At 36.7% G+C, this 24,937-nt stretch overlaps 1 protein-coding gene across 2 annotated transcripts in view; it reads right to left on the bottom strand.

Moving 5' to 3' along the window:
* nup160 (nucleoporin 160) overlaps positions 1–24,937 on the bottom strand; it is a 70,081-nt gene that overhangs the window by 21,400 nt on the left and 23,744 nt on the right. For both annotated transcript variants that reach the window (XM_084094948.1, XM_084094947.1), the window contains exons 9-25: positions 23,126–23,210; positions 22,965–23,033; positions 22,509–22,592; positions 22,265–22,435; positions 20,780–20,879; positions 19,950–20,112; positions 19,742–19,866; positions 16,280–16,440; positions 15,449–15,585; positions 13,498–13,568; positions 13,251–13,410; positions 11,040–11,109; positions 8,822–8,920; positions 7,605–7,722; positions 7,417–7,514; positions 6,824–6,918; positions 6,645–6,741 (exon numbers count right to left, since the gene is read on the bottom strand). In XM_084094948.1, coding sequence (XP_083951074.1) covers positions 6,645–6,741; positions 6,824–6,918; positions 7,417–7,514; positions 7,605–7,722; positions 8,822–8,920; positions 11,040–11,109; positions 13,251–13,410; positions 13,498–13,568; positions 15,449–15,585; positions 16,280–16,440; positions 19,742–19,866; positions 19,950–20,112; positions 20,780–20,879; positions 22,265–22,435; positions 22,509–22,592; positions 22,965–23,033; positions 23,126–23,210 — 1,903 coding nt within the window. The remainder of the gene's footprint in view (positions 1–6,644; positions 6,742–6,823; positions 6,919–7,416; positions 7,515–7,604; positions 7,723–8,821; positions 8,921–11,039; positions 11,110–13,250; positions 13,411–13,497; positions 13,569–15,448; positions 15,586–16,279; positions 16,441–19,741; positions 19,867–19,949; positions 20,113–20,779; positions 20,880–22,264; positions 22,436–22,508; positions 22,593–22,964; positions 23,034–23,125; positions 23,211–24,937) is intronic.

Genomic DNA, 24,937 nt, shown 5'->3' with positions numbered 1-24,937 from the left:
GCCGCTTGCTTCAGACTCCGTTGAATCTTATAGAATAATAATTTACTGAAAACCCAATTTTGACAAAAACAACTGACATTCAACCTATTTTTAGACCTTACTGAAAACGTACCGGCGCGACATCCGACCGATCCGTTTTCTACTTTATCTGCATCTCATTTTGAATGATAAATCTGTAAGACATGTTAGATAAAATAACTGACTTATTTAAATCTTTCCAAAAAAAATTTGCACTGCAAAAAGCAACAACCCGTTTTACTTTAAGAAAGCAACCATACATCTGTGTTTTATTTTCTGTATTATTTTAACTAGATGATTTTGTGTTCATTTGTACATCCAAACACTGAGCAACTGTCACTCGTTTGCAAGCCATGATGTCTCTCGAGGAAAAACTAATATCCCACTCGCGTAGCTCATTTTCTCATGGGCGGGCCAAATTATATTTGCGGGGAAAGCAGAGAAAGGGAGGGGGGGGTAACCTTTCCTCTTATGATGACCTAGCTTTCATTTTCTCAAAGGCGAAGCAGGATACCCAGGGCTTGGTTTACACCTATCACAATTTATAGCCACTGGGGGACCATAGGCAGGCTAGGGGAACTCATATTAATGTTAAAAAACCTCATAAAGTGAAATTTTACCTTTAATAATTTTATTCTTAATTTTTTGTCATTTTTTGTTTTTATATTACTTATTTTACTTATTCCCTTGCTCTTGCAATGCTTTCTATTGTTCAATTTTGTATGGTTTGAAGGGATGTTTGTCTTCACGAGTAGGAGAATGTCTTCATTTCAAGGTTGTGAATAGGGCTGAACGATATATCGTTATCGTATCTATATCTAGATATGAACTTTCAAGATATTACTATCGAAAAAAGCAACGATATAGACGATATAGATTTCCCCTCTCCGCGCTCGCCCTGCATACAACTCTGGCAGTCACAACAAACATCAGTTTTACGAGTGCCCTTGAATGCACCGCTAAAGCCAGCGCGCACACACTACCAGGGACGTGGGAACTATATTGTGAGAGGGGGGGGCGGCGTTTCCATGGTGACGCGTCATTGCTTGTCACGTGACACACCGCAGCAGCAACAGCGCTGAATGAATGATGATCTGCTTTTATGTAATTTTTCCTTTTTTATTCAGAATATTCACAAATGTGTTAGCTATGGCATGAAATATCTGATATTCCGATTGTCAAATACATGCAAGTGGAAGTATATTGTTGTTTAAACACCTTTATAACGATCGCGTTAGTTGAGCTGTATGCGCGATGGGCGCCGCCGTGTTAGTTTGTGCCGCAGACGCAGTTCAGAGAATCGGATCTGTTGGATTTACAACCTTTATATATATATCGTATTGTATCGATATCGAGATATCTGGCATGAAAATCGAGATATGAAATTTTGTCCATATCGTTCAGCCCTAGTTGTGAAGCATTAATTCTCCAATGTTTTCCCCTTGGTAACATCTAGACCAGTGATATTCAAATGGCGGACCGTGGTCCGGATCGGACCCATGTGGACCGAGGGACATAATTGCCCCAACATAATTGTTTCTACAGATTAAAGTGAGCAGCGCGTCAAAACAACGGAGCGGTTCACACCACAAGCGCTCAGGGTTGTTTATGGCAATGATATTTCTGAGCTACAGTGAGGAAAATAAGTATTTGAACACCCTGCTATTTTGCAAGTTCTCCCACTTAGAAATCATGGAGGGGTCTGAAATTGTCATCGTAGGTGCATGTCCACTGTGAGAGACGATCTAAAAAAAAATATCCAAAAATCACAATGTATGATTTTTTTAAACTATTTATTTGTATGATGCAGCTGCAAATAAGTATTTGAACACCTGAGAAAATCAATGTTAATATTTGGTACAGTAGCCTTTGTTTGCAATTACAGAGGTCAAACGTTTCCTGTAGTTTTTCACCAGGTTTGCACACACTGCAGGAGGGATTTTGGCCCACTCCTCCACACAGATCTTCTCTAGATCAGTCAGGTTTCTGGGCTGTCGCTGAGAAACACGGAGTTTGAGCTCCCTCCAAAGATTCTCTATTGGATTTAGGTCTGGAGACTGGCTAGGCGACGCCAGAACCTTGATATGCTTCTTACAGAGCCACTCCTTGGTTATCCTGGCTGTGTGCTTCGGGTCATTGTCATGTTGGAAGACCCAGCCTCGACCCATCTTCAATGCTCTAACTGAGGGAAGGAGGTTGTTCCCCAAAATCTCGCAATACATGGCCCCGGTCATCCTCTCCTTAATACAGTGCAGTCGCCCTGTCCCATGTGCAGAAAAACACCCCCAAAGCATGATGCTACCACCCCCATGCTTCACAGTAGGGCTGTAGTCAACCAAAGAAATGCTTAGTCGACCAAAGTCCTGTCCTGCACAACAATTAGTCGACAAAATAAATAAATAATAATAATAAAAAAAAGACGCGATGTTTTGCATTTTGATTGAACAGTTATTAAACAATTGTCATAGAGCATTTATAAAACAACAACGAAAAAAACGTTTATTTATTTATTTATTGACACCTGGGATCCCCTGCGAAACGGTTCTCATTTGCGCTTGAATAAGGCCGGCGACACACTGGCTGCTGGCGTGAGTCTCTCAGCTGCGTTGGGTGTCTTTTTATTTCGGCTCCCATGTTAATAGGTTGGAGTTTGCACACTGCCTGCGTGAGACACGCGTCTCAGGCACGCGTGCATGCTAGAAATAGAACCGACGCCCAAGTGTTCCAGCAACGGGAGTGTTCTCTGGCTAGAGCGCAGAACAGCGGAGTTTGTATGGACCGAAGTGCATGTCTGAGCTTGTATTGCTGCTGTTGCTTTGACATTGTGGAAAATAGAATAATAGAAACAAAATGTATTAGACTTTTTACCCGTTATTATCAATCTAAATTAATCTCGTTTTTAATTTAGGCTAATTTAATTTCGTTTTTCTTTATTTAAATTTCGTTTTTTCTTTATTTAAATTTCGTTTTTCTTTATTTAAATTTCGTTTTTCTTTAGGCCTATTTAAATTTCGTTTTTCTTTATTTAAATTTCATTTTTTCTGTATTTAAATTTCATTTTTTTCTTTATTTAAATTTCATTTTTCTTTATTTAAATCTACCCTTTACTGTGTCAGTAATTTGTTAGTCAGAAAAATATTAGACTACCTTAAAAGTATTGCTTAAGTTAACAGACTGTGTGCGTTTTATAACACTAGTGCAGTGTCCGTTCTCGGAGAATATAGCCTAATAGCCCTGCTCGCGTGAGGTGCGCCGCTTCCCGCTCGCGCTGTTCTGTAGTTTACTATTAATCCTGAACGTGTCGCGTCTCGCGTGTCTGTCTATATTGCACCAAATGCCACACTGCACTCCCTTGTGAAGTCGATTGGATGAACGGTTCTCGAAATAATCAAAATGCAAACGGACAGACAGACACATAGAGATTACTACCTATATTCCTTACTGAGCGCGAAGCAGCAGTGCAGCCAGCCACAGGTGCGGTTCCCGAGTGTTCTACGTGGTGCGCTAAACTGTGGCGCTGTTACAAAATAGCCTAAATTAAAGCATTTAAAGTTGGGGATAAAACATAGGCTAATTATATTTAGAATACAGTAATATATAACTGCTTATAAAGGAATAAATATCAAGGAGTAAATCAATGAAAATTTCTTTATTGGTGAAAAAAATAAAAAATAAATTATGCGACTGGTCGACCAATGAGAATGTCAGTCGACCAAGACGGCATCGACCGATTAGTCGACTAAACGACTAAAGTTGACAGCCCTACTTCACAGTAGGGATGGTGTTCTTGGGATGGTACTCATCATTCTTCTTCCTCCAAACACGTTTAGTGGAATTATGACCAAAAAGTTCTATTTTGGTCTCATCTGACCACATGACTTTCTCCCATGACTCCTCTGGATCATCCAAATGGTCATTGCCAAACTTAAGACGGGCCTTGACATGTGCTGGTTTAAGCAGGGGAACCTTCTGTGCCATGCATGATTTCAAACCATGACGTCTTAGTGTATTACCAACAGTAACCTTGGAAACGGTGGTCCCAGCTCTTTTCAGGTCATTGACCAGCTCCTCCCGTGTAGTTCTGGGCTGATTTCTCACCTTTCTTAGGATCATTGAGACCCCACGAGGTGAGATCTTGCATGGAGCCCCAGTCCGAGGGAGATTGACAGTCATGTTTAGCTTCTTCCATTTTCTAATGATTGCTCCAACAGTGGACCTTTTTTCACCAAGCTGCTTGGCAATTTCCCCGTAGCCCTTTCCAGCCTTGTGGAGGTGTACAATTTTGTCTCTAGTGTCTTTGGACAGCTCTTTGGTCTTGGCCATGTTAGTAGTTGGATTCTTACTGATTGTATGGGGTGGACAGGTGTCTTTATGCAGCTAACGACCTCAAACAGGTGCATCTAATTTAGGATAATAAATGGAGTGGAGGTGGACATTTTAAAGGCAGACTAACAGGTCTTTGAGGGTCAGAATTCTAGCTGATATACAGGTGTTCAAATACTTATTTGCAGCTGTATCATACAAATAAATAGTTAAAAAATCATACATTGTGATTTCTGGATTTTTTTTTTTAGATTATGTCTCTCACAGTGGACATGCACCTACGATGACAATTTCAGACCCCTCCATGATTTCCAAGTGGGAGAACTTGCAAAATAGCAGGGTGTTCAAATACTTATTTTCCTCACTGTATATCTATATTTACTTTTATCTAGAGCCAAAAATGCTTCATTCAAGCCTTCTCCACTCAATGCGCGTTGCTTTCTCCTGATAAAAACGTAAAGCGCCACATTAAGAGCTGCATGACACGTCTGCATGACATCTTTATACATTTTTCCATATATTTAGCATTATTAATCAGCATATAAAGAGCATTTCAAAATAATGTTAGAATTTGTAAAATGATTTAGAGATCATTAGAGGTCAGGGGTGTTCACTGATATGCTCACACAAAAATCGCTGCAAAAGATGCTTTCCAACAGGTTTTATTGTAGTTTTTGTCCAACTCCATTGACTTGTATTGGATGAGCTGTGTGAGGTACGGTATTACTCCGCCGCTTCTTCTGCTTCTTCTGTGTATTCAATTAAATGCCAGTGGTTTGCTTGCAATTGGCAAAGATGCATTATCGCCACCAGCTGGGCTGGAGTGTCTATTATTCAAGCTCTCAACGGAAGAATCTACGGGTGTGAGACGTTTGGAAAAATAGATCCACAGTTTTACAACGAATGGTAAAACACCTGTTGAAAAGCATCTTTTGCAGCAATTTTTGTGTGAGCATATCAGTGAACACCCCTGACCACTCGGTGAGTTTCACGTCTTTGTAAACGAAAGTTTAATGCGTTTTATGAAGGATTGTTCCAGTGCCCATAGGCTGCCATTCTGTAGGTCGGGGGGAAAGCGAAATAAACCTAAAATTCTCGGGACAGCAGCATGTGTCCAAATTTTAATCTTAACCGTTCTATTTCATCAGAAACGATCTGTAAACAGGGCTTTAAGTGTAAAATACCGAACTTGTCCTTTAAAACATCTGATCTAACAATTTTATAATCATATCCAGTTGCGAGAAATATTCATATATATTTTTGGTACATTTTTGGAAAAAAATATTGAGTTTTTTTTTTTACGGCTGCCTTGATGGAAATGTATAACTGTTTCAAAAAAGTATTGTCCGGACCTCCGCTGAAAAGAAAATAGAGACCGGACCTCTTGGAACTTTAATAGAATACCCCTGAACTAGACGAAGTTTGAGCAATGAGACATACGCAACTAAGATTATTCAATAAACTCTGCTCTTTTATTATCATCACTTCATCTCCTGCTTCTGCTCTTCTCAGTCAAACTCTCAGGCTGATTGAAGGCTGTTAATAGAGTCTTGAGTACCAGACAAGACTTTCTGTTGACAGGTTTGCACACATCATTTGACAAGATCCGGCGTCCGGGGCTAGATTTGATATTTCTAACGTGGAGATTTCATCCAATCTAACAGTCTGCTGTCAATACATTCACTTCTTTTAAATCGCGATCAATCGCACAAAAGGGATGCGATTAATCGCACACTTATGAAATTAAGCATACAACCAATTGTTTTGTTTAACACGTTCATTTTGTAGTCATTTGCTATATCCAGCAAAGCAAAGCATGAGATCGAAGGGTGATTCTCACAAAACTGAATTATCAGCTTTTAAAATCAAGCTTTTTTCAAGGTAGATTTAGGTGTCTTTACCAAATGATATAAGGAGTCCATATAATTCATAAATGTATGCACACCAAAGCACCCATGAGAAATAAAAATGAAAAATATTTTCAGAATTCAGTCTGTAACAGCAAAGAGCTTAAGTTAATTTGCGCTACCAAACAGAATCACGTAGATAAACTCCCGACTCCCAAGATCATCTAATTGGTATTACGTTAATGACGCAATAACACGTGCTTCAGTTTATCATTTATTTGCATTCAATTTTAACGCATTAAGAATTTTTAATTAATCGCATGTATTAAATGTCATCAGCCCTATTTTTTTTTTTGTGAATTTTATTTTGATGTCCGTTTCAAAAACTTGTCTAACAGGGCCAATGCAGTTTTAAATACCTAGAAGGCACATGTGTGAGTAAGTATTCTGACCTACCTCATCATGTAAATTAACAAATGAGAACTGGATAAGATCCCTGAGTTGAGCACGCTCGCACAGAACCACCACCAGCTGTCGGAGACAGTCCAGCTGCCTGCAGACACACACACGCACACAGAGAGCTCAAGTATTTTACATTGAACTGTGGATAAGAAAATGTCGTCATTGCACAGTACCTGCTAGGATCAGGGTTTTGTGTCAGGGCCTCATACGCCTGAATGTTGTGTCCAAGATCCAGATGATGCTTGAATATACGAGTCCACAGAGCAGCCTAAAATACAGGTCAGTTTCTTATTAATATTAAATGGAGATAGAAATTTTCAAAATGATGTTTGATATCATTATGTATGAGAAGCTGACATATTCATTATATATTTTTATGATTTAACCTTTTAACAAATTTTAGGATAAAATGGATAAATCTAAAAGGAAAATGTGCATTTTAGGTACTGTGACTGGTAAGTTCTTCAAGTAGTTCATTTTCAAAGGCTGTGAAAAAAGGCTTTTTTCAATTTTCAACTTTGCAAAATTCGCAATTTTCCACGCTCTCATCTGCATCCTATCGCACATGAATTGTTTAAATTTTTCTATTTTTGAAACCACATAACGATCTGGGGGGAAAAGGTAGCTATGCATTTTAGGTTCAATCCAAACAATCCATCAGACAAAAAACAACAACAAATAAACAAACAAAAAAATCAATAAGATAGGAATACACAATTTAATTTTACATTACTTGAATTAGTCACTCAAAACACAAAGTTGTTACCTGGCTTCTCTCGTCATTGGCAGCTTCAGATATGGCCAGCGTTGCCAAATTGATCACAAGCTCAGGCAAACAAATATCCTCCAATAACCGTAAAACCTAAACAAGTAAACAATTAGAATTATTACATGCCCATTCAAATGCTGAATGATAATTTTAACCTGTTCTGTGCTTCTAGCGGACGCTTTCCTTGTTGTAATAAAGTAATCGTGGGGCGGTCGTGGCTGTCTCCTCATCTGAACCTGTGAGTTTCATTAAAAACTCTTCTTTATCCACCTCAGTGGCTGCTTCCTGGAAACACTGCAATGCCTAAAACCACAAAACGCACATCCACACATGACAAACAACATCTGCAAATAGGCATCATTTCACAACACCTCTTTTGCATCTAGAACAACTTTGTGGACTGCAAAGACGAACTTCCATTACTACATATGCCATGTTTTGAGCATTGGAATGCCTATATAAAAAAGGCCACTGGCTCTTTAAAGTGTTATTTTTTCCTCCCATTCATGTATTTATGTGTGGAGTGGACAGTTTCTGCCTTGTGTAGTGTCTGGAGTAAATTGCAGGAAAAAATAAACAATTGGTAAAAGAGCCAAAAGGCTGCTCGCCTACGCTTGCATGCATTCCAGAGAATGCAAACAGCCATTTGTCTGCTTCAGAAGCATCTGCTTTCATTACCGATTCAAAATGTTACTGAAACTTGGGGTGTACTCACACTAGGCGATCTGAACCGTGCCCAAGCATGTTTGATCCCCAAAGTCTGGTCCGTTTGACTAGTGTGATCACGGTTCGCTTAACCGTCCCTGGCCCGGTTGGAAGAGGTGAGCCAGAGCATGGTTCAGTTGGGCTCAGGCGCGGTACACATAACTGTCATCATTACGACAGCAGACATCTATTACTACTTGGATACTACATTTTTCAATTAATTTTTATTAAATCAAGTATATTTAAGCTTACAACGGGTCTGGTTCTCACCTTATTGATGAACAGGAATTGTAGTTTGTGAGTAAAGCTGCAAATTCAGCTACCTCTGTAATAATATTATGCAATTAAACTGTGCCTAGTGTGAGTACACCCTTAATTTTAACAACAAGTTTTGGTCTTTCCTCATTCCGGTTGACATTGCGCGATTGTACTTGCAGTAAAACAGCAGGAAAATAGCTACCCTGGAGAGTCAAGAATATGGCAACTAAGTGAAATTACTTGCATTTACATTTATATATTTAGCAGACATAATTTCAAGCTACACATTTATAAAGTTCATACATTCCCTGGTAATCGAATCCATGATCATAGTGTTGTCAAATTATGCTTGGTACCTAGAGATTAGTTTTATTATTTTTTAATCTAAATATAGAGATTTCCTTACAGAGGCCCATTGGTCATGCATGGATTTTCTTACCTTTTGCCCCTCACCACTGGACAGATAGCATTGACCCAAAACAAAACGATAGGATCCCACATTCACCTGGCACCAGGACCCAACTAACCGAACATATTCCTGTAGAGAGGCAGGACAGTGAAAAGTGTTACAACATTTTTACAAAGATAATAAATTCCTATGTTTTGGTAGAGCAACCGCATTCCATATTCTGTTTGCAGGCTACACATCCAAATCAAGCTGTGTTCATCTATTAATTATCAGTGAATAAACACTAAACAGCCCCATCAGTACAGTCACATTTGTGCCCTAATTTGAATACAAAGTTTGAATAATTTTACTTTACCAATTTACTAACCAGAACTTGTTTGACCGGTAGAGTGATGGATAGAGGGTGAAAGACAGACAGAGACACTTTTAGAGAAAACATGGTCAGTGCATAGTTTAGTGGCAAGTTACAGACCTCAACGCTAAAGATTTTTTCTACTGGCCCAGTCGGCCAGTGGTTTAGATGTTTACTTGCCCTGCCAAAATTGCCACAAAAAAGACAAAAAAATAAAATGTTTATTTCAAACGCATCTTTGTTCAGTTGTATTTATATGCTGCGATTGAAAGATTTTTTATTTGTTCTTTTTTAAATTACGGAGTGTTTTATTTGTCTTTAATAATGCTTGAAATTCATATTAGTCTAGTTGTTTCTGCAATGGTATTGTTAAACCACAGGCAAAAGTTCATTGTGTAACTGTTCTTTAGCCTGTTAATTTTTGTTCATGGTATTCAGCTACAATGAAATGTTTTGCAATAAGACTTAAAATAAATGTGAACTTTTTTTTTACCTTATTGGAATCGATATTAGGAATCAATAAGTAGAATCGGAATCATTAATTCAAACGATACCCAACCCTAGTAGTGATTGGTACTCACGTCACCGCTGACGTTGTGATTTTCATCAGATTACTACCTTCCCCGCCTCTCTTAGTTTGGGGTACCAGTCAAGGTCTTTTACCTTGGCAGTGTGGGAATACTCCCAACTGTTCATTCATTTAAAATTAATGTAAACTGGGGGGGAAGTTGGTCAACTGATTTATCTGAAAGATTGGAGAGATTGCTAACTTGTATAGCCTCTTCTGTATTATCAGCACAAGGAAGAGACAAGTGTAATAAAATAAATGCTATTAACAAAAGATAAGAAACATAACTAACACCACTAATAAATGAATACCATGAATGATAAAGGAATAAAGTGCATAAGATGCATAAAATACAAGTGATTAAGCTGAGTGTGGCTTTGGAAGAGTTATATTATCTTACAGAAAGATTGTTTCTCTGAAACTAATAAGGTAAAGTACCTTATGCACCAAACAAATAAATGAAAGATTATTTGTTATTAACGATTATCAGTATATGATTTTCTAATTTACATTAGAGATAATATAGCTGATAGTTAATCATGATAGTCCAAAAATCACAACATGAGCTGTGACGCGTTTACCAATCACTACATTACTTAGCATCCTTGGATGGGCCAAAGTAAAGTAAGTAAAAGTGCGTCTGTTTTTAACGCGTCTTGACTGCCGTACAGTCTCTTACAGTGTGACATGGCTTCCAGTGAGGATCATGTTTGTACAGTCTGACAAGGAACAATCGTAAAGGACTATTATAAATCCCAGTGTGCGCCACAGCGATCTGTCACACCGTATTAAAGAGCGCCAAAACAACATTTATCGTTTGAATTTAATAAAACTGACAGAATTTTAAAGTTGAGACTTTGCTTCATATTAAAATGAACAAAGCATTTTGCAATTATTGAATGGCAGGCACGCTACAAATGTTTAGTTAGGTTGTTCACGCTGCGCATCAACAGAAAACAACAGACTAAAAGATTTTAGATTTAAGAAACCATATTACCAAATAATCGATAAATTAATATTGTCAGTCCAGTGTCCACACAAATTACATATTTAACTGTTGTAGCTTATTCATGTTGTGTGTATGAAATAGATGAGCACAGTCAAAACATCCCATCGGAGAACCACTAAATTAAACGTCTGTTTTCAGTCACTGATTTCGACCCTCCAAAACCAATTCGGCCCAAATCAGAAAATAGTTATGCAATGAAATGTTCGGCTGAAACAGCTAATTTATACTTCATAACAACAGTCTCTTTACTGTTGCATTTTTATGAAGACCATGTGCAATCTGGGAAATTAGATGTATAATTTAATACTGGTTTTCTCACCTGCAGTTGTGCATATTGGCAGTTTCCCATCAGGCATTCAGGAAAGAGGAAACTGGGATTGCTGGGCCAGCTAGTACAATGATGCAAGGCAAATACTGAACTCGTGAACGAGCATCACCCAGATACTTTACAAACAAGAACTGTCTGAATATATCAAGTGTCCAGTAGTGACATCAAAAGTGCTGATGTACTATGTCGATAATAAAAAGAGAATCAATATTCCATACGCCCAACCCACTGACTGACAGGCGATTGCTTAACGCTCGCGTGTAGAAGTGAGCATGAGTGTGTTCTGAAGTGAACCTGGGGCATGTGGCGGTGTTAGACTGTCCTTGTATGACGCAACATTTATTTAAACGGTTATATCTTAAGGGAATGTGAAGTTTCAAGACAAAACATTTTAATTGAATGTTCTGAATTATGTTTTGAAGTTGAAAATATAGTTAATTGAAAATTACTTGACATTTACAAATTCAAATTATAAAAAGTAAATATGAAAAATTAAGTATAATCAAGTATAAATTTACCATTTGGGTAACACTTTATAATAACTGCACACTATTATTAATTAGTTAAGCATTAATAAACAGTTAATCATTAATAAAGCATTAATAGACATTAATAAGCAGTTTATAAATACAGCTACAAATGCTTTATTTTTTATTTATAAACATATCTATAATCTACAAACTATTTAAATGTACATTCATTTTATTCAGACATATAGTAATAGTTACGTGTGTAGTGTTAGTTAATAGTTAGTGTGTTAATAAATGCTTTATTAACATGTATTTCTACTATAATTCATGGTTAATTCAGGTAGTTATAAAGCATTTAGTAGTGGTCAGTTAACTATTCATGCCTTGTAAAGATCTTACAAAGGAGATTTAAAGGCTGTTATCTTTTAAACAGAAAAAGGAAACAAACAACAATGATACAGAATACAGAAATATTTAAGATGTATGAATGTACATTTAAATAGTTTATTAATCATTTACTTAAACTTTCTAAGTGATCTTATGAACCACTGACAACTCTTAAATAACTGGTTTGTAAATAAAGCAATACTTTATTTAGATATGATAAATTGATCATTAATAAAATATGAAAATACAATTATTAAACATTATAGATATGCTTACAAATCAAGAATAAAGCATTTGTAGCTGTATTTATAAACTGCTTAATGTCTATTAATGCTTTATAAATGATTAACTGTTTATTAATGCTTAGCTAATGATTAATAGCGTGCAGTTATTATAAAGTGTTACCAACTTTGGAAGTAGATGAAAAGTTTTGTATATTGTAGATATTTTGGACTATCGCCTCAATCACAGTTACTCTCACTGTTGCTGTGCTATATGGTCAAGAAAGCTTATTGTTTGCATGTGTTTTTTTAAGCATTAAGGTTTTAAAACAGGTGATTTTTAACTGTTGAATTGCAATTAACAGCAAAAGAACTCTTGCCACTGTTGCCCTTTTCACCTTTTTTCACCCTTCTTTGTTGCCATTGGCTTGCTTACTTGAGGACATTAAATTTAATATTCAACAATATTATTGATCTGCCTGCATTGATACCATTATGAGAACTGAAGGATGACATCACTGTTTTCTCCAGAGAGCGGCTATTTAAAAAAAAAAAAAAAAAAAAAAAAAAAAAAAAAATATATATATTTTTTTTTATTTTATTTTTTTAAATATAAATAGCCGCTCTCTGGAGAAAACAGTGATGTCATCCTTCAGTTCTCATAATGGTACAACAAAATGAAACATCACTGAACTTAAGGTGGACTGTGACACTATTTTCTTCTGGAAACAAACTTTTTTGCATTATTTTCCTGTTATCTCGGTAAAGCTGCTTTGAAACAATCTGTATTGTAAAAAGCGCTATATAAATAAATGTGACTTGACATGTGCACGCTCTCTGAGAGACTGTTTCTCAGTGCTGTCTGAGAGACGTGCGACATGAAGAAAACAACACATACCACTGCTCAGAGCACGTGTGAACTGAATGGAGTGCTTTTTCACACCTAATTGGGCTTGAACAGTTAAATATACATACTTGTGTCAAATATCATATATCATTATTGTGAAACAAAATTACTCTCATCGTGATATTAAGATTTTGGTCATTTCGCCCACCCCAAGTACAGACTACTGAAATGTTGGACTCAACACTAGCGTCCAGCATACTACACATCAAGAGGATACAGAAACTGACAGAGTAGTGTCAGGACACTGGAGATCATCTGTGGCCAGTGCAACATGTTCTGGTTGCCCTCCACATCCTGCTGGGAGAAGATCTGAGACATGATGGCTTTACGGGCCACATTCTGGTAGAACAACTCCACAACAGTTTGAGGATTCAACACTAAAGAGAGAAAAAACAGCGAGGATCAGTCAGCCTTCTCATCATCAGTCATAACCTGTGTTTCTATATTGTGGCAATTAATTTTACCTGATCTGTTGGAAGTAGGAGTCGTTGAGTCAGACAGTTCCAGAACAGACAGATGCTGAAGATCAGCATTTCTAAAGAAAAACAGATAATGCATGAACTAATGACCTTAAATAAACCCAGTAACAATTTTATAACAATCAAAGATGAACTAAAAGAAATGACTATGTAGTTACTATAAAAAAAAAAGGATAAAATATGATTATAATATATAGAGGCAGAAGGTCAAGATAGTATTGAATTCCTTGATTCACTGAACCTATCGTTCGTCAGGAAAACAAAACAACTGTGTGAAAGCATAGATATATCTATTAATCTGTAGATTAAGGTCTATGGTTTTGCATAAAAGGGCTTTATCCTGCTGTAGTTTATTGCTGTATCTTAAGCCCTATTCAGACAGGGTAAAGTAATTATCACCAGAGCTTCTCAGTGTTTTCTGTCCCGTCCGATTGTGCCATCTCAGTAATCATTACGGACAATGTCAGTAAAGATTACTTTTAGCTTCAGTAAAAAGGACCGGAAAAATTACCTCAGGTAATACTAATCCCGCGCGAATAGACCCGCTGTAAATATGAAAAACTTTCCGCGTTTTTTCAAGTATGGAGACACTTAAAGCATTCAGTTGCGTTCTAGACGCTAGGACGAGTCTGTGGCAAAACTCAAGTGTTTTACACACACCATTCAGATCAGAAAGAAGATCGAAAGCACTTGTTAGAGGCACGCTGTGACTCAATGTTGCTTCAAGTGCATCATTCTGCACACGGGATGAGCATAATCGCTTTGTGCTGCTCTGTATTGGAGCCTTTCATATTATAATACTTTTACGCAATGAAAGATTATTAATAGCCTTTCTTGTTCTGTCCTATCAATCATATGTCGCTTAAAAAGCTGCACTAAAAATTTAAAAGAAATGTCTTTTAATTATAGTATATATTTATATATAAATATATTTCCTTGTTTTTCATGAATGAAGCCTGACCTGTTTATTTTGTCTGCCAAGCTAGTGAAGCACTTGGTTTATTTAGTTGTTGCACTGGTACACAATTATTTAATAAATAATTCACTACATTTGTGTCTGTTTGTTATTTGTTTTACAAAGTTAGGAAAGTAATGTTTAAGTCAAGCCTGATGCTTTGAACAAAAGATTGATCCCAGTGTCTTCCACAAAGCGAGGCCTAGAGTTTATTAGGTAATTCAGCAGTTTTAAAATGATTATTTTAGTATCGAATCGGTACTCTGTATCAGCTAATACTGAATCCTAGGTATCGGAGGCAAAAAAGGCAGATCGGAGCATTTCTAATGTATATATATATTAGTGCTGGGCAAAGATTAATCGCATCCAAAATAAAAGTTTGTGTTTGCATAATATATGTGTGTACTGTGTATAATTATTTTGTATATATAAATACACACATATGCATGTATTTATTTAAGAAATATTTGCATGTATATACTGTATATACATAATTTATATTATATATAAATATAAATAATTTATATATAAATTAAAAAAAATCTTAAATATATACATGCATATGTGTGTATTCATATATACAAAATAATTATACACAGTACACACATATATTATGCAAACACAAACTTTTATTTTGGATGCGATTAATCGCGAAACCGGTTTTCACACTCCAGCCTTTTGCAATCTTGCAACTGCAGAAATCAATGCTGATCCAATCGATCCTTGTATTAATTTACAACAGCTAACATCTGCCTTATTTATGCAGTTTTACAGCAAAAAAACCCAAAACAAAACTGTCTGAGTGGAGGGTAGCATTTAAAGTATCCGTTTTCACTGAAAAGAATTATACCCGTTTCAGCAATTAGGTTATTGTGTGTAATTAGGCAGCCATTTACACACATTTGCAATATGAATCATAGCTTAAATATAAATATTTGGAACTTATTTTTCTGGAATGGGCCATGTGGCATGTGGACTCACAGTATGTCCAGTGGGACGGATGAGGAAAGCGTCAGGCTCATCTGTTTGAGCAGATGATACGTGCAAAGCAGATTAGAGCATCGAGGAATCAAGTCTTGCTGCAACTGCAGTAATTGATTACCACCCGCAAGAAACACCTGCACACACAAACAATAGGCAAAGGGTACTGAAAAACTCAATTAGAAACAGAATCTTTTTCTGTTAGGGGAAAAGATCAGTGAACAACAGATTTTTAAGTTAACAATCAACAAGGGCAGAAATACATATAAACAGCACTGTTACATTCTCAATCCAGTTTCAGTGTTTTACAGTTTTTTTTGTTTTAGTCTTGCAAAAAAAACCCTCTACATTTAGTCAATATTTCATCATGTCATATATATTTTAGTAAATTTTACACTCCTGAAAATATAACAACATCACAGTATTATACATTTTTAACATAATGTGACAGGAAGCTTGTGCTAAAGTCTGCCATGAACGCGCTCAGGACTGTTTGCCGAGGCTGTGAATTACAGGTAATAATTAGGGGTGTGACGAGATCTCGTGCCACAAGATCTCGCATTGTTAAAACATGACGATATTTCTTGTCGAGGTGAAAGCGGCCTCACGATATCTGCATGAAGGAGTTGAGTTTGTGGCAATACCTTTTATATTGCTTGCATTATGCTGTTCTGTCTCATACTCAGAAAGTAGAACTGAAGTGACATTCGTTACAATCTTGGAGTAAATTAACAGAATTTCCTTTGGAGTGAACCATCCCTTTAAATGACAAATTCAGGTTTTAATTTTACAAACAGCCCTAACTGAGACACATGTTAAGTTTGTACTCACATTGTCTCCAATCCGCAGGTAGAGTTGCAGTAGGATGAGCAGATCTCTGCAGAGGAGAGTTCGGGTCATGGCAGTCTGGCACACAGCTTGACAGATCAGACTAGCGGCCACACTGCTGCCGTACAGCTGAGAGAGACTAATACGCACTCTCAGAGACTGACCTGCAACAGACATCACATCAGTGCTGGTTAGAGGAACAGTTCAGCCTAACATTAAAAGAAATCAGTCATCCTTTAAATCACCCCTTAGTCGTTCTGAGCTTGTACAACTGTCTTTCTTAATCCATGAAAGACAAAAGAACACATAAATACACAAAATAATAATAATATTCAGCTGTTTACCACTCAACAATAGCAGATTGTGACCACAACCACTAAAGATTTATGCTAGAACCTAGAGCTGCAAGATTATGACTAAAGTAATAATTGCCAATTATTTCCCTTGATACTGTAATTGTGATAATACATATTTACTGATATTTAACACGTCTGCCGTCTGGGAGATGGTACAGGAATGTGAAATCAAGGACAAAAAGACAAGCCAATAGATTCCTAAACACATGAAACACCAACTTCCCATTATCTTCACTGACTGATACCTTGATTGTTGCACAATGCATATTAGCACTTTTTTTGTCTCTATTTATATAGTATATTTTGTGTAAGGGAGACATGCAAATAAAAACGTCACTGCGTGGTCAAAACAGAATAAAATGAACAGAATAAAAATAAAACTTTTGTATAGCATTTATTTCAAACATTGTTTTATTCGTATTTGTTTGGATTGTTGTTTTTGTTCGGAAAGTAGTTTCTCTTTTTTAGTTGAGTAGTTTCTTTAGTTCTATATACCATTTCCATACAAACTTGTTTTCATAAAAAATATTATATGTAGTATTTATTAAAACAAATTTATTAACTATTTTTAGACGTGACAATTGTATTTATTTACAGACTGTTTAAAGGTATTGTAGGTAGGATTTTTATAAAAAACTTATTTTCCAAATTTGTTTAAACTTTATTTATATATCAAAACATAATTAAAATGTAAGTACTTTGAAAAAGAAAGTATAAAAATCGAGTGTCTGTAGACCTCTCACGACTGTTTTAAAGACAGCTCATTATTTCCATTCACTCCACCCCCTCCCTTCTGGTCTCCTTCCAAAGCCACGCCCCCAAAACACATGAACGCGCGACCTGAGACGAGCGGAGAGGAAGGAGCGCAGTGCATGTAGTGACATCATGTCAGAATCACATGTAATAAAAAAAATCTAACTTTATCATTATGAAGATAAACAAATAAGATGTATTTTAGTACTCACTATCAAGCTAGCATATTGATATTGGTAAAGTTTAAAATATATATTTTTTGATTCGCTAACGAGCTAGTTATATCTATAAGACAAAGCTAAAAACAGGTTGCATGATACACGTTTTTCCATTACCATCATTTACACTGTGATGAAGATGAATTTCGTGTAAGATTCATAACATATATGGTGTTCTGCATGTAAGAGTTTCCATGATGAAAGCATTGTTGACTCTGATGAGGACTACACTCCAGAGACAAGTACCGGCATCGTCAGCTCGAGGACAGGTCCGGGGTCGAGGGCGAAGCAGAGGAGGTCGTGCAAGAGGCCGTGAAACTAGGGTCCGAGGATATTGACACGCGTTTTATTCAAAGACTTTTTGTTCATTACCTTTTCTAGTACTGTCTTCCTTTTTTACCTCGTTTGCCTTCGCTAACTGCATATGCCGGTAATGTGAATTTTTGATGGCTCTTTCTCTGCCATTGTTTTGCTATTCCTAGGTTCCGTGCCTCTTGAATTCCTCAAATCAAACGGGTGCGCGCGCATATGGGCAGATCCTGTGTGGCAAAAGGGTGGTTGCCATGGTTGCGAGAGAGTGACAGTCGCCTAAGCCAATCCTTTGTTTCGTCCCGAATGGAAATAATGAGCTGTGTTTAATACAGATTAAACGGTCTAGAGTCACTTGATTTTTATACTCTTTTTATCAGAGTACTTACATTTTAATTATGCATTGATATATATAAAAAGTTTAAACAAATTTGGAAAAAAGTTTTTTATAACAATCCTACCTACACTACCTTTAATGCTGCTCAAAGATGTATTTACACAACAATTAGATAATGTAAATATAATATACACAGACTATAAATTATAAAATTAAAAAACAGGAACTCATTACAAAGTAGGACTGTAATATGATAAAAGTCATTATTTTGCTCTTGATATTGTAATAATGATCATTTAACTCGATAAATAGAATGTATAAAAAAAACTGTTTGGGGAACCTGCATCATATGGCTATAAAGACAACATTTATTTAACTGATTTTTTTGATATTTTGCTTATTTTATTGTCACGAAGAACCATTATTATTATTATTATTTTTTAATGCTGCGTTCACACCAAACGCGAATAGAGCGTCTGGCGCGAGTGATTTCAATGTTAAGTCAATGTAAACATGCGTGTAAGCATCTGGAGGTCCTGTGGCGCGAATGAGGCGTTACCCTGCTGTGCGAATTCGCCTCATTCGAGCGTCCAGTTCGCGTGAATGACACGAATGATTTTATTCGGTGCTTTTTGTGCATTCACGCGTTTGACGCGAATTCGCGTCTGACGCCCGAGTTGAAAAAACGGAACTTTGGCATCTGTTCGCACCGCGTTAACCAATCTGGAGCCTGCTTGCTGCTGTCACATGGTGAGGTGACGGGATAAACTCCCGCCTGGAGTCACTCATTCAAAATGGAGTATAGCAATATAGCAGAATATAATATTCAATATAGCAGTTAACTGTATCACTAGAAAGTGAGTATAGAGAGTATCACTAGAAAGAGCACCAACAGTAGTATCCGTACCACAGTTTGAAAAACATTGATAGTTTTTCAATATTTAACATATTTGTATTTAAAAAAAAAATTCATATACAATTTCTAACCGAAGACAGATGGACAAGGTGCTCTGCAGCTGGGATAGAGCGCCTGTAGTTGGTGTCCTGAAGGGTGATCCTCGCTCCGACTATATATATATATATATATATATATATATATATATATATATATATATATATATATATATATATATATATATATATATATATATATATATATATATATATATATATATATATATATATATAGAGGTATTTTCCAAAATTCCTTCTTTTGTGTTCCACAGAAGAAAGAAATTCATACACAGTTTGGAAAGACGTGAGTGTGGGTAAATAATGACGGTATTTTCACTTTTTGTGTGAACAATCCCTTTAAGTATTTGTAGTGATAGCATGATAATGGTTTGTCTGAAGTTGATCGAACCCTTTGATCAGATGTACTGCCAAACTCAATATGATTTTGTAATTGATTTCTCTCAATTCCAGTATACCCAGGTAGCCAGTACTGGTTTGCAAGGTTTTTATGGATTATCTTTGTGTAGCTTAATGGTACCTGTAGGTCTGGTGTCCGTCTCTGCATCAGCTTCAAGGTCCAGTTCTCTGAGCAGTGTGTTCATGGCAACAATGGGGTTAAAGATTTCTTGCAGTTTGTTTGCAATCTCCTCGATCACATTCACCCTGAAGAGAACATTTCACTTTAGACATCGAACTGATCAATTACTAATGTGATTGCATTAAATCAGTGATACAAGCATACTGACTCGCTGGCCAAAAGACGGTCCAGTATTTTCTCTGACACTTTCTCTGGAGACAGTAGGTCATCAAGGGCTTTCTCCATCTCATAGGCCAAGTCCTCTGGAAGAGACTCGTTCACCAGGCGCAGACACTGAACCAGCTGCAGGACGTCACGGCTCACATCTAAGTCTAATAAAAAGGCATGTGATCAGATGAAGGCAAAAAAGAAGGAAACCCTAACACCTAAAACTCCACATTTGAATTTAGCAGTTGATCATGTGATGCACAGGACGTTCTAATGACACCGGTGTGATCGTATACGTCAAAGGGTTAAGTTGCAACGAAATGAGGCACCGAAATCTGCGTTCTGATTCGGTCCGGTACATACTGGTCATATAGGTACTCTGTACCCAACCTTAATGATAGGCGACTCAAACACACATACAGCACTTCCAGAGTAACATTTACTGTGAATCGAAACTGCTGTGCTTTACTCTGAAAAATGTTGCGCGTCAGACTTTATATTTATATAATTGCATCACAACTGTTGCGATTTGATGATGAGACTGAGCCATCTCACATTCTCACAACCATGCATTGTGAAAATTCATTAATAAGTTAACTGGCAATACCGGGTAACTTAATTTTGCGCTTTGATCCCTAGCTAACATGCTGAGGGCGTCTTGCAGATGGCGCCGCTCGTGCAGCACTATCAGAAGCAATTTGTGCTTGAAATACTGTACATGCATTAGAAAACGTAACAATTTACAGTTTATTTAGTAAATGTTTAGAGCCATTTCACGATTTTATTCATCATTCAGTAACGATGACACTGCAGTAAACACTGTCCTCTTACCCTCAGCAATTGGAGTCTCCTCTTCAGAAAACAGGTATTCATCAGAGGAAAGGTAAAGATGGTCGACTGCAAAGCAGGGTAACAGGAAAGACACAAAGCCCTGGAAAAGAGTGAAAAGATTAGCGATCAACCAATATATATCGGCAATGCCGATATCTGTCATTTTTTAATTATTGGCATCAACCGGTAGTTTTTTGGTCTGTTTGACCGGTAAAGGCCCCAATATAATATACTCACAGCAAAGTTATTTTTCGTTTAGGGGTAAAACGAAGTTTGAAATACATGACCAGCGATATGCTGTTAGCGAACATCCGATGCCGCCCACACTGCTGAGAGCGGCATTTGGATGAATATGTAAATATGTGCTGCGCGCTTTCCTCTCAAGAAAACACATACAACAAAATTGAGAAAAAGCATTTTTTAATAAAGCATCTGATTATAGCAACGTGGATATCTTTGCACAAGCTCTGCAATTCAGCATATATGAGGTATATATCAGTGGAGCACAGAAGCACAAAAGCTCATGATGATTAATTTTGAGCTCCCATTATTTTTTACTGTCCAGTCTAACAAGTCACACAGCAAAAATGGATTTATTGCATTTAAACAAGTCTCTAAATATCTAAAAGATGTAATTTCATATTCCAGCTACTAGAGCTTCTGAATTGTACATTGTCTCAGCCCGTATAAAAGCGTATTTATTCTGCATGTCTCTGGACTTACGAATGCTGTGCACATCATTCAGGAGATTTTGATGCCACTTGAGGCATGCGAGAGAACAACTTTTTAATCCTAGAATTTTGATGTACTATATATAATTAGTAACTCAAATTAATGTCATTCAATGCGTACTGTAGCGTGACCTGGTCTTTAAGTGAGAGAATGTGATTCCCATGCACAAACTTACCAGACTACTAAATGCACTGCTGGTTGCAGTACTTAATTAGTTAAGTTTCAATATGTTCTAAGATTAGTGGGATTATTAGTAAGTATAGAGGTCAATAGAACAGTTCCCCAAAAACAAAAATATTTTTGCATTATAATGTCAGACAGAGCATTAAAAATAACTGAAGTAAGTTTTGTAAGCACCAGTCAGGGAGTGTCCTGCACAGGCTGGAGATTCACATGAAATCCATATTCAAATACAAATTATTGTTTTAAATAAACGATTAGGTTACATTTGATTTATGAATCTCATAATTTTACAATTCTGATCAATACTCAGCCAGAGTATTGTGTACAGAGTAAAGGAATTGCAAGCATGGCCTGAAGGAGGCTTCAGAAAAAAAGTCGCTGTTGGTTGAGGCAATGTTTCTATATCAAGCTGATCAGAAAATCAAACAGCCATCTATAAATTAAGCATTCAAATTAAGAAAAGCGATGTGTACTAAAGCAGCAAATAGGGACAATTTTGATTTCATTTGACCTACACACACACACTCTTACTTCACTTCAACAAAATGAAGTGAGGCTGAGATCAGGTACCTTCTTGAGGACGCAGACCATGGCTGTGGAAGGGCTCACATGCAGGGCGAGTGGTGTGGACAGAACGTCCTGGTACTGTACGCAACATGCGTAAAACTTCGACCAGAACTCCACCTGCAGCAAGCGGTAGTCTTCCTGACAGAACTCGTACTCGGTCACACTGGACTGAAGCTGAACAAAATGTTTAATAAAATTTTGCTGGTAACAAAAGAAATGAACAAAGGGGAAAACAGCACCACCTTACCTCATTTTCCACTGCGACAGTGACCTCTTTCTTCAGCTCCTCCCATGATAAGTCAGAATATCGTTCTGTACCTCGTTTGTAAATCTGGCAGAAAATAATCAACTCTTCTTAATAAATACAAGCATAAACACATCAGTTTTTCTGTTCACATGGTGGAATGGAGGTTTGTATCAGCATGTAAGTTGCTGCTTGTTGTGGAGTGATTAGATGAAAATGAGGCTCAGGCACCAACATTTGAGCGAGCTGTGCTCTCTGATGTGTCGGTTGTGGTTAAAAATTGTACAATAACTTTTCCTGTAATGCAAACTGCTTATTTATTAATTGAACTTCTAAAACAGTATTTGAGGGCATTGATTTTTCTGATATTTGCTATTTAAAGGAGATGGCCTCTGGGAACTTTAACTGAATACCCCTTGCTCTATGACCCATTAAGAGTGAATGAAAGTAAATTTGTACCTGTAGAGCTTTAATGATGGCTGAGGCTGTGAAGCGCAGTGGTGAAAAAAGTACATCAAGATAGATTTCCTGTTTAAAAACAACAACGTGTTAGGGAACTCAAAAACGATACAATATATGTCACCAGTTTCAGCGTTCACATTAGAACCAGATACACTTACCCGTGGGTCTTGGTCTTCACCAATCTGAACTTCCTCCTCTGGTGATGGCTGGACAAACACCTGGTTCCACTTGCCTGTTGTGTTACTACATTTTAAAACATAAGTAGCAAAGTCAGACAAAAGCAGAAAATAGTGGGGGAATTGCATTTTTTTTTGTGTGACTTAATTTAACTACTCTCATCTCTATGAAACAACCCACTTTAGTGAAATATTGTATAAAATGTATAAAACTTTGCACAGATAAGCTTTCAGATTTATAAAAGCATAGATATAACATAGCCTGCACAAAAATCCCGGAGTGGAAAACTGTCATCCATCACCACCCAGTCTACTCCCTGAAATAACCATATATGGAGCTTACAATGCCTAGTTCCACTATGCATAACTTCTTCTGCATAGAATTTCCATATATTCCCATCCATGTTAAACAAACATTAAATCGTATACGATAATACAAGTGCCAACATTACATTACTAAAATCAAATCAGTCTTTTTATTATTATACCGGAGACTAATATTATATTATCTTGTAAAAAGTTCGGCAAAAGTGCGCATCAAGGGCACATATCGGCCCTAAAGGAATTTTAAAATGATAAATGGAACACCATTTGTGGACTTCACGCATACGTGGAGGCCATTGTTAAGTCCACAAGACAAGTGCGTATGAAGTGTGCCGTTTGCGATGGCATCTGTCTGCATAGGACACCAGTGGGTGGCAACAGTTGTAAAGTACTGTGTCATTGGAACTATTCAAACCAATAGTTTTTTTTTATTTTAATTTTTTATTGCAAGTTAACAAAACATAGTAGCTTATACAAGGTAAAAGATCAATGACATACATACACATACAGAAGAGATAAAGACAAACAGAACACAAAAAAACAGCTAAATATAAATATATCTATATAGTGATGTATGCAGTTACATTGGTAAGTTTAAGCAATGGGATATTTTAGTGATATAGAGACAATTTGAGACAATCATAGTAATAGAGTTGTAGTAGTAGTAGTATTCATACTAATAATAATAACAATAATAGTAGTACTAGTGGTAGTAGTAGTAGTAACAACAATAATATTCATGATAATAATAGTAGTAGTAGTGACAGCAGCACTGTAATTTATAATAATAATAATAATAATAATAATACTAATAATAATAATAATAATAATTCATTTAGACCAGTCAATCAAATTATTGTAGATATACACTATTCTCTAGGTCTGGGAGCCGCTCTACCACTGCCAGTGAGCACAACCAATAGATACATAGGCCTTGTCCATACTAGTTTCATTAGAAAACGCATCTTTTTCTCTCAGATTTGACCTTCCGTCCACACTGAGACGTTTTCTCCCGCTCTCCCATATAAATGCACACACATACTGTACAGACAGACACACTCTATAAAAACAGAAAATTATACAAGTGACTTTCAGTAAAATAGTAGCTTTTCAGTTGCGAAACATGACATCTCAGTATTGAGGGAGTAACGTTGCTGTTCTCTCCTCAGGTTACAACTATTGTAACTTCCTCGATCATAACTTAGTCAAACTAACACCTCAAGTCCATCATCAATTATTCATTCAATGCGAAAGAAATTGATTTCAACTTCAGCACTATCGAACTACTGAAACATCAAGACTTTCTCCTGAGACTGCATCCGGACGCTCGTTCAACGGCTAAGGCATTGTGAGTATATCGTACATTTAACTAACTAAACAGAGGTTTAGTATAAACTGTAGACCCCTTGTTAACAAGGTGGCTTAGATGGTTAAAGGACTCTTTTCCATAGCTTCATTTCCCTGCAGACT

The sequence above is a fragment of the Abramis brama genome, assembly GCF_963993115.1.
Source record: "Abramis brama genome assembly, chromosome: 20".
NCBI lineage: Eukaryota > Metazoa > Chordata > Actinopteri > Cypriniformes > Leuciscidae > Abramis > Abramis brama.
The sequence above is the reverse complement of the archived record's forward strand: the minus strand, read 5'-3'. Positions and strand labels throughout refer to the sequence as shown.